General features: G+C 41.2%; 1 protein-coding gene across 1 annotated transcript; it reads left to right on the top strand.

Annotated features, from left to right (window-relative positions):
• The first annotated feature begins 2,954 nt into the window (after nucleotides 1-2,954).
• On the top strand, nucleotides 2,955-10,013 carry ATP6V1G3 (ATPase H+ transporting V1 subunit G3). Its single transcript, XM_073642881.1, has 3 exons — nucleotides 2,955-3,107; nucleotides 7,767-7,867; nucleotides 9,308-10,013. Exons 1-3 carry the CDS (start codon nucleotides 3,026-3,028, stop codon nucleotides 9,479-9,481), a joined length of 357 nt encoding a protein of 118 aa, XP_073498982.1. The 5' UTR covers nucleotides 2,955-3,025; the 3' UTR covers nucleotides 9,482-10,013.
• The last annotated feature ends 856 nt before the right edge of the window (nucleotides 10,014-10,869 follow it).

Here is a 10,869-nt window from a genome sequence, read left to right as displayed (position 1 = left end):
CTGTATATAGAGGTATCAGGGGGATGTGTGGTAAATATAGGGGGTCAGTGAGATGTGTGCTGGATATAGAGGTATCAGGGGGATGTGTGGTAAATATAGGGGGTCAGTGAGATGTGTGCTGGATATAGAGGGAGTCAGTGAGTTGTGTGCTGGATATAGGGGGTCAGTGAGTTGTGTGCTGAATATAGGGGGTCAGTGAGATATGTGCTGAATATGGGGGGGCAGTGAGATGTGTGCTGAATATAGGGGGGACAGTGAGATATGTGCTGGACTTAGGGGGTCAGTGAGATGTGTGCTGGATATAGGGGTCAGTGAGAAATGTGCTGGATATAGGGGTTCAGTGAGATGTGTGCTGGATATAGGGGGTCAGAGAGATGCGTGCTGGATATAGAGGGAGTCAGTGAGATGTGTGCTGGATATAGGGGGTCAGTGAGATGTGTGCTGGATATAGGGGGTCAGTGAGATGTGTGCTGGATATTGAGGGTTCAGTGAGCTGTGTGCTGGATATAGGGGGTCAGTGAGATGTGTGCTGGATATAGGGGGTCAGTGAGATGTGTGCTGGATATAGGGGCAGTAAGATGTGTGCTGGATATAGGAGGTCAGTGACATGTGTGTTGGATATAGGGGGTCAGTGAGATGTTTGCTGGATATAGGGGGTCAGTGAGATGTATGCTGAACATAGGGTGGTTAGTGAGATGTGTGCTGGATATTGGGGGTCAGTGAGATGTGTGCTGGATATTGGGGGTCAATTCGATGTGTGCTGGATATAGGGGGGTCAATGAGATGTGTGCTGGATATAGGGGGTCAGTGAGATGTGTGCTGGATATAGGGGGTCAGAGAAATATATGCTGGATATAGGGGAGTCAGTGAGATGTGTGCTGGATATAGGGGGGTCAGTGAGATGTGTGCTGGATATACGGGAGTCAGTGAGATGTATGTTGGATATAGAGGGTCAGTGAGATGTGTGCTGGATATAGGGGGGTCAGTGAGATGTGTGCTGGATATACGGGGGTCGGTGAGATGTGTGCTGGATATAGGGGGTCAGTGTGATGTATGCTGGATATAGGGGGATTAGTGAGATGTGTGCTGGATATTTCCTCAGGTGAAGATTGGCCAAATCATTTGGGGTTTTTGCCCTCCTCTGGATCAACTTTAGCAATTACAGAACTAACAGGTCGAACTTGATGGACGCAAGTCTTTATTCGGCTTTACAAACTATGTTACTATGTTACTATATTGGGGGTCAGTTAGATGTGTGCTGGATATAGGGGGGGTCAGTGAGATGTATGGTGGATATAGAGGGTCAGTGAGATGTGCGCTTGATATAGGGGGGTCAGTGCGATGCGTGCTGGTTATTTGGTGTCAGGGAGATGTGAGCTGGATAAAGTGGGTCAGTGATATTTGTGCTGGATATAGGGGGGTCAGTGAGATATGTGCTGGATGTACGGGAGTCAGTGAGATGTATGTTGGATATAGAGGGTCAGTGAGATGTGTGCTGGATATAGGGGAGTCAGTGAGATGTGTGCTGGATATACGGGGGTCGGTGAGATGTGTGCTGGATATAGGGGGTCAGTGAGATGTATGCTGGATATAGGGGGATTAGTGAGATGTGTGCTGGATATTGGGGGTCAGTTAGATGTGTGCTGGATATAGGGGGGGTCAGTGAGATGTATGGTGGATATAGAGGGTCAGTGAGATGTGCGCTTGATATAGCGGGTCAGTGTGATGTGTGCTAGATATAGGGGGTCAATGAGATTTCTGCTGGATATACGGGGGTCAGTGAGATGTGTGCTGGATATAGGGGGTCAGTGAGATGTATGCTGGATATAGGGGGTCAGAGAGATGTGTGCTGGATATAGGGGAGTCAGTGAGATGTGTGCTGGATATAGGGGGGTCAGTGAGTTGTGTGCTGGATATAGAGGAGTCAGTGAAATGTGTGCTGGAAATTGGGGGGTCAGTGAGATGTGTGCTGGATATAGGGGGTCAGTGAGATACGTGCTGGATATAGGGGGAACAGTAAGATGTGAGCTGGATATAGGGGGGTCAGTGAGATGTGTGCTGGATATTGGGGGGTCAATGAGATGTGTGCTGGATATAAGGGAGTCAGTGAGATGTGTGCTGGATATACGGGAGTCAGTGAGATGCGTGCTGGTTATAGGGGAGTCAGCGAGATGTGTGCTGGATATAGGGGGGTCAGTGAGATGTGTGCTGGATATTGAGGGGTCAGTGAGATGTGTGCTGGATATAGGGGGGTCAGTGAGATGTGTGCTGGATATTGGGGGGTCAGTGAGATGTGTGCTGGATATTGGGGGGTCAGTGGGATGCATGCTGGATATTGGGTGTCAGGGAGATATGAGCTGGATATAGTGGGTCAGTGAGATGTGTGCTCGATATAGGGGTCAGTGAGATGTGTGCTGTATATAAGGGGTTAGTGAGATGTGTGCTCGATATAGGGGTCAGTGAGATGTGTGCTGTATATAAGGGGTTAGTGAGATGTGTGCTGGATATAGGGGGGTTAGTGAGATGTGTGCTGGATATTGGGAGTCAGTGAGATGTGTACTGGATATAGGGGGGTGAGTGAGATGTGTGAAGATAAATAATTACAATGTTGCTGTACATTTAGAGCAGATATTAAACCTTCTGCTTACAAAGGCTAGTAAAATATTCTGTTATCTAAACGATACAAAATATTTACAAATGGAAAACTTATACTTTATTTTCTGTCTTTGTGTTAGTTTACAATCAACCAGACAGAATCAATTCAGCTTTAATAATAGTTCATGCCACTAATGTTTCTTCTTGCTGCTGGTGTCCTTGTCCGTCTTGTTCACAGTGTGTGATGTGTATATAGTGTATATATATATATACTGTCTACAAACAGCTCTGAAAACACACTTTAACCAGATGTGTGCTGTCCCATCTAGTTCTGGAGGCAGCGACTCAGTGTTATGATAGTAAACAGCGGGGGTATAAAGGAGCGGCCGATGACTGGCAGCACAGGTCTACTGGCTGCGCAGGACACAGAATGGCTAGCCAGTCCCAGGGCATCCAGCAGCTGCTTCAAGCTGAGAAAAGAGCAAAGGACAAGCTTGAAGAGGCCAAGAAGAGTAAGTTTAGAGCTTTTGGAAACTTCACCATTTTTTATTACACTTTTTTAAATTATTATTTCTTCTCCTTTTTTGTGTACATGGAGATTGGAAATTACAATTACTCTGCAGATATCAGCGATTACAGCTCCATCTCCCTGGAGAAATTTAATCCCAAACATGTGTTTTTACATTGGTCCAACTTTAGTTTAGAAATACCTTGATGGCTGCATCACAAACCCCTTTTGTATTAACTGTCCCATAGTCAGAAATGTGTTAAGATGAATGCATCTGGAAATGATACACAAACAAAGGGAGGTAAAATCAAAGAAACCCGACAATGATCAAGGGCTTTGATCAGAAACTCAACTTAAAGTTTATAGGGTTTTCTGTAAGATCATAAACTTACTATAGCAAGCAATATGTCCACCACCCAAACCAGAGGCAGATTTATTTCTGAGACTATTGCATGGACACACAATATATGTCTAAACATAACAGAGAGATTTTCTCCACTGTGGCAACACACGTCCAACATCGCTCACCTAGCTGCCTCTGAAATGCCAATGTCTGCGTTGTATTCCTTTACTGTTACTGCGCACCCCAATTTTACTACATAGAGATCCAGAGAAGTCAGCCATGATGTGGCTACTATGGTCGTCCACCTTTTATAAAGACTGCTGAATGGTACAATAAGGTTTCACTACTTCCTTGCTGCTCCAAAACCACACAGCTTTCCATTCAAAAGTCTTGGAAAGCTGAGTAATAACATATGATGAAGTTTTAATAAAAGCCATATACGGTAATTGAGAAACACTATTCAGAAATTATGGCAAATACAGAGGTCCTGGCAACGTCAAGTAATGCTTGTGCAGCAGTAACTCTTTACATTTATCATAAGACAATCTCCTGTAGCATTCAATGATACATTCTCTGCTTCTATTACCTAGGGCTGCATGTTCAGGACTCCAGGAAAGCTGCGTAACTAGCCCAAAATGAGCTGTGAAATGGTCACATTGGTCATTGCAAAACAGATGTGATTAAATGGAACCTGACTACATTCATTTTATTTTACTGGCTTCTATAGCTCCATCATATTCTCCGGGAATTTACAGGCATCAGCATCACTGTGGGACAGTAATAATAATGGCGCTATTTAAGTGAGTAAAATAAATTTAAAAAATAAATAATCCTCAAAATTGAATAGGACATGCTCTAAGTCATGGATCGCACACTAGGATCCGTGCTTTTCAATCATATGTGAATATATCCGTGAAACTCTATGGCTCGGTGCTCCACCCTATAACAAAAATCTGATATCACACAGACATTTTACTCATATGTGTGAATGTAGCTTTAGGGTGCCTACAAACTAGTGTATAAATCGGATGTGTTCTATCCAATTTTTAATCGGACAGCTCTCTGACCCATGTTATTCAATAGTGTTGTTCCGATTAACAATTTTTTTTCCTGGTCTGAGTATCCGTGAGAAAAAAAATTGCAGCATTCACAACTTTCTTCCAAGTCTTGGATGAGACTCAGTCAATCAAGTCTATGGGTGAAAGAAAAAAAACTGATTCCACGCAGACCATCAGAGCGGCATCCTATTTTTATGGATAGATTTCTTTCTTAAACCTATGAAACTGTATGTGATCATGTTTTAATGTAGATGTATGAAAACGTATCGCACACGGGCGTCAAACAGATGTCACGTTGACGTAAAAAACGGGCACACAGATGGCACATGGATGAAAATCTGATGAAAATGAGAAAAAAATCGTCCCATTTTTCTGCATGAAAATCGGACGATTTTTCATACGTTCGTCTGCAGGCACTTGTAAGGTCAGAACAGAATGACGACTTCAACTGTGCAACAGCTAGCTGTGGGGAAGTTACATGTACGGCACATTAATTTAATAGGCCCTAGAACTGTGATTGGTGAGGGATGCATCCTCTGGGACCCTGACCCCTGCAAACATGGAAACGGAAACAGACTACAATATTTTAGTTGCTTCCACATTTATCATATATTAGCTTCCATGTGTGGCCAGTACTACTGTTCCCTATCATTTTTGGGAATGTTTGGTGCTAACCACTGGAAACCTACAGATCTTGTATTCATGCTACACATAAGTGAAAATCTCCATTAATGACATTACAGAGGAGGTGAAACGCCCTGCGATCTCTTTCCCAGTCCTAACACCGGGCTCGGGCACATACAGTGCCTACGACTGGATCTGTTATTACCATAAACACTCCTAGCTGTGGTTGTACATTATACAGGAGCAGGCTGGTACTGGCCACCTGTTTACACCAAACAACCCTGATAGCTCAGGCCATTCACCCTTTGTATGATTCCTGTCTAACAAGAACAGTTTCATACATGTTATTTCTTTCTGTGAATATTATGGTAAAGAATAAGAAAACAGCACAAAGTATTACACCTATATACGAAGGCAGAATAATGTTGTCATGTACTGTGCTCTACCCTAGATTTGTAAGATAACTTCACTTCCTGCTTGAGGTTTCTTATACATCAATTCAGTTACAGTAAATGTGAGTATTAAGATGCCGAGGGGAAGTGTTGATCTATAGACATGAGCTGAGGTCTATTTTTTATTATTTGCATAAGTGAACATAAGATTTCATAGTTGTACAGACGCTGTAATATTATACACATGCTGGATAGGATGATGTCGTCTTTAGAGAAATTACGTGGAAAGCTTGCAACGATTAATAGGTACCTGTCTTGAATGGGCAGCAATAAAAATGTAGCAGGGGCTTTACTAACATATTTGTTGGATCGAGACACAGTATTTATTTTTTATTGTGTACTTGTTGGCCCCGATTCATCATTTACAGTTTTTTCAAGCCACTTTCCTTTTTCGTCTTGTGGTATTAGTTGCAGGTTTTGGAGCCAAATTCTTCAAAATGGAGCGCACGATTCATAAATATGTCACAGAGTAAAATATGGTCTTTTCTTCTGTCTTGAACTGTTGTTTTTACTATTTTGGTTGTAAAAGTTGCACATATTTGCAAAATGGTGTAAAAATTGCAGCAAAATACTGACATACTCAAAAATACACCAAGGGGAGGACAGGGGCGGAGCTGCTCCAAATTTTGCATTTTCACAATTGATAAATCATCCGAAAACATCTGAAATTACTATCTTTGCCCACAAAGCGGAAAACAAAGCAAAAAAAAAATAGGTGAGCACATATAAAATATACTTAAAAAAGACACAGATAGAATAATGAATTGGAACCAAACAAAAAAGGTGCAAAACACACAACACTAGACATAAAACAGGCACAATGGCAATGATGAATTGCTGTCTATGTATACAGTACAAGCACTTTTTACTTTTTGTGTCACCACTACTTTCTTGTAGATCGTAAGCTCTTGTGAGCAGGCCCTTCAGTTCCTCTGGCTTGAATTAAAGGACTATGGGACCAATGCATCATTTGCGTTTTTTTCTGTCAATTTTCTTCTTTTATCTTGTGGTCTTCGCTGAGGTTTTTTGCGTCAAATTCATCAAAATGGACGCGATTCTTGAATTTTGCGTAAAGTAAAAAATGGTCCTTTTTCTCACGTTAAAGTAAAAGGTAGCACGTTTGGAAAAAGTTGCAAAAGTTGATCAAAAAATTCTAGTGTGCGTAAAATCACTCCAGGTGGGTGGAAGAGGTGGAGGGACTGGAGTACATTTGCGACAAATTTGGCAAAATGTGGCACCTTTTTGAAAAGTCACGAATCAGGCATTAACATCTGGAAATCTTAAACCTCACCCACAGTGGAAGACTAAAAAAAAAATACGGGTGAACACATGTAAAATAGACTTCAGAAAAGGCTCAAATGGAAAGGTGAATGTGGAGCAAAAAAAAACCTCTAAAGACTTGACCAAAAACAGATGCAAATCAGACTCTAATGCCTGATATTGTTTGCACTTGCAACCTCTGAATTGTAAAGTGCTGCAAAATATTAGTGCTACATAAATAAAATTATTATTGTTATTATTATTTGTCTGTAAAGCATTTCACATGGATACCAATGGAGTATGCCATGTTTTGTTTTTGTGAGTTGGGTTCCATGAAGGTCAGGCACGAAGGTTGAGGGATAAGGAGGGACTGTAGAAGGCTCATACACATTTAGGCTAGCCTGATTCCAGGTTCATACAAAACCGTCATGTGCATGAGCCTTTTTTTGCAAGATAGCTGCAGTGACCAATTGTTCTCACTGCACTTTGACTGTTTTCCCCATGTAGTTCCTTTTGGCAAGTATGTCTATTGACATTATTATTGACATTATTATATATATATATAATTATAAATATGTATGTATTATATATTATTTGTATACATATAATTATAAATTATATGTATTTATAATTATATGTATATTATATTATATGATTATAATTATAAATACATATAATTTATAATTATATGTATACAAATAATATATAATACATACATATTTATAATTATATATATATATAATAATGTCAATAATACATAATAAACATAATAATACATAATAAACATAAAGCAACATTTGCTTTGACTCCTGTCAACCCTAAAAAAATGTTATCCAAAGATTCCAAAGATGATTGAGTTCTGTACAATGTCCATCTTTTACTAGACGAACAATTAGTCATTGAAATGAATTTTATTCTTAATCCAGGAAAAAATAAGCGACTAAGGCAAGCAAAAGAAGAAGCGACAGCTGATATTGATCAGTACAAGCTTAAAAGAGAGAGTGACTTTCGACGTATCCAGACAACTGTAAGTGACGACAATACTCAGTGCATATGGACAATGAAATGCATGGAAAACATACATTTTCCCATCTTAATTGTTTATTTTCATCTGTTAAAGTGAGAATAATAATCAAACAACTCAAAATGTACAAAAATACATTTCTGACCATTCAAAAAAACATATCAGTGGCCAATATAGCTGTTCTTTCGATAACAGTTATAAGTATTTTATCCGGGTAGTCTGTCAATCTCTAAATCTAACTATCAACTTTTTGATCTGCGCCAACTACAACCTCCCAGACACTGGTCAGAGAGGTGACTGTTTTCCTACACCATAACTATCCTGTTTAATAAGGGCCCACAAGTTCTCAATAAGGTTTAGGTCAGGTGAGGAAGGGACCATGTGATTATTCTTACATCTTTTAGACCTTTACTGGCAGCCATGCAGTATAGACTTTGATGCATGCAATGGAGCATTGTCCTGCATAAAAATAATGGTTTTCTTGAAAGATGCAGACTTTTTCCTGTACCACTGATTGAATAAAGAGTCTCCTAAAACTGGCTATAGGTTTGGGAGTTGATTTCGAGTCTATCTTCAACCTGAAAGACCCACCTTGCTGGTGTCTGAATTGAAGTGGACGTCTGTGCCACTGATCCAGCCAGGGGACCATCAATCTGGTCCATCAAGAATCACTCTCATCTTATCAGTCCATAAAACCTTTGAAAAATATATCTTCAGATATTTCTTGGCCCAATTATGACATTTCACCTTTTGTGTCTTGTTCAGTGGTGGTCGGGTTTAAGCCTTAATTACCATGGCCATGTCTCTCAGCACTGAACACCTTGTACTTCTTGGCTCTCCAGGGAGGTTGCAGTTCTGGAATATGACAGAACCGGAGGATAATGGCTTTTCAAACTTTGACAGTTAGTGTGCGGCTTTTTTTCTCACCATGTTTTATTGAGACCTTGTTGACTATTTGCAACAAATCCTTTGCTAGTTCTGTGATGACGCTCCAATATCTTAGTAGTTTAAAGAGTGCTGCATCCCTATGTAAGAATTTACATTTTTTGGACTTTTCAGTGTCAGTTAAGTCTCTTTTTTGGCCTATTTCGCCTGAGGAAAACAAGGTGCCTAGTAATTCTGCACACCTTGATAAATAAAGTTGGATCCTTAGGCCGCACCCTCCCTCTTTACTCAAATACACATCACCTGATCAACGTCATCCAATAAGCATTCAGGTTTATACAGCCTAGAGTTGGAAAATCTTCAAAAATTATGATATGATGAAAATACTCACTTGCCTATTAATTCTGCACAAAGTATAGGTAGATTCAACAATATGCCATTTACCATAGTGTTTGTAGTTTTGACTGTTATCACATTACTATATTGTATGTAAAGGTTATCAGTTTTCTGAGTTTAGAGGTGGATCCAATTTCATTGCCTATTGTATTTCTTCCCCAGATAATGGGATCCCAAGGAAACCTGGCCACAAAGATTGATGAACAGACTGGTCAGAATATACAAGGATATAATGCCAACTTTCAGAAACACAAGGAGAATGTGCTACAACAACTCTTAAACCTGATCTATAATGTTAATCCAGAGCTTCATGTTAATTATAAGTACACAATATAGATACATACTGCTTACTAGGAATCCATCTGCTCATCACCACTGGAGAGAATATATTTCAGCTAATTAAATATTTGTACAACGATTGTTGGCTTAAAACAATGGGGTACATTTACTAATCTTGCCTAATTTTAGATGGTGTATGTTTGAATTTCATTAAAATGTGCCAAATGTGTCTCATTCTAGATGCTAAATTCAGTGCAACTTTACACGCTTTTGGCTAAATTTACACCACTTTTTTGGTTTTCTTACTTTTCTGCACCTAAATTTTGGTACAGTATTGCACACAGTGCCACCTTACCTTGCATACTCCGTATGAAGACATACCACGTTTTCATGTGAGCTGCAGTGTTTGGGACATATAATACATAGATCTAACTAGATGCGCCAATATGCTCCAACATTTGCCAAAAGTTTGCACATTTGCATTAGAATTCAGTACACTTAAAATAGTATATCTGCCCCAATGTTTTTAACCCCTTGTGAAGCATTACAATTGCCAAAAATACATTTTGCAAATAAATTTGTTTTAATATCGAAGACTCCTAATTCCTGTGTGAATGTTAGCAGTGTGGTCTGCCATGCTTGCAATCGAATGTGTATGTAGCACCCTGAGGATTCGGCTGCTACAGGGGTATTGCACCTCAACCCAGAGGTGTGATATTCCACTCCCGGGTAAGGATGGAGTGTGGAATTGAGCTCAGATAGACTGCATGCACTACATACATCCCATTCCAGAGGAGCAGGCCGACGGTACTCCCACTTAGAAATGTGCAGGTACAACCGAGCCTGTTCCTGGCTGGAGTGGGAGGGGGGTGGTACATCCCATGTAGTGTAGGGGCAGATAGGGGGAGCAGTCTGGGTAGTGTTAGGAGCTCATTGGGTGCTGGTCACCTGAGCTCACACATAGAGGGATATATAAGGAGGGCACCAACTTAGAATCAGGGTCAGACGCAGAGGAGCCTGTCAGACGCAGAGAGGCAGTCAGACGCAGAGAGTCAGTCAGCTGCAGAGGACAAGTCTGATGCAGAGAGCAGGAAACAGCAGCCCTGGAGAGAGAGAGAGTGGAGCAGAGAAAGACCCAGAGGGGGAAGACTGAAGGGACCCAAGAACCCAAATTAGAGCACCGGGTGAGGAGTCAGCATCAGGGTACCGGAACCCAAGCTGGTGGGGGCAAAAACAATCCCCAGCCAGAGACCGGAGACCGTGGGCAGAGTCTGTCACGGTCACCCACCACATTCACCCCGAAGGCACACCACATGCAGGGTCAGGGAACCCAGGGCCAAGGGTGTCCCAAAAGAAGGCCCGAGGGAGCTGGACCTAGGTGAATCCCTGGTGGGGACGGCTGAAGAAAGGACAGAGGGAGAGCTCAGGGCCACGCTCCGGACTTG

Source organism: Phyllobates terribilis, unplaced genomic scaffold (assembly GCF_046119375.1).
Source record: "Phyllobates terribilis strain yellow unplaced genomic scaffold, ASM4611937v1 Scaffold_8__6_contigs__length_399053987, whole genome shotgun sequence".
NCBI classification, from domain to species: domain Eukaryota; kingdom Metazoa; phylum Chordata; class Amphibia; order Anura; family Dendrobatidae; genus Phyllobates; species Phyllobates terribilis.
Note: the sequence above shows the minus strand (reverse complement) of the source record. Positions and strands in the feature narration are given on the sequence as shown.

What these genes read in the sequence shown, in the direction of transcription:
- ATP6V1G3 (XM_073642881.1), top strand. Translation starts at nt 3,026, where the DNA reads ATGGCTAGCCAGTCCCAGGGCATCCAGCAGCTGCTTCAAGCTGAGAAA. An exon ending in GCTTGAAGAGGCCAAGAAGA is followed by an intron (nt 3,108 to 7,766) that starts GTAAGTTTAGAG and finishes TTCTTAATCCAG; the next exon opens with GAAAAAATAAGCGACTAAGG. An exon ending in TTCGACGTATCCAGACAACT is followed by an intron (nt 7,868 to 9,307) that starts GTAAGTGACGAC and finishes TTTCTTCCCCAG; the next exon opens with ATAATGGGATCCCAAGGAAA.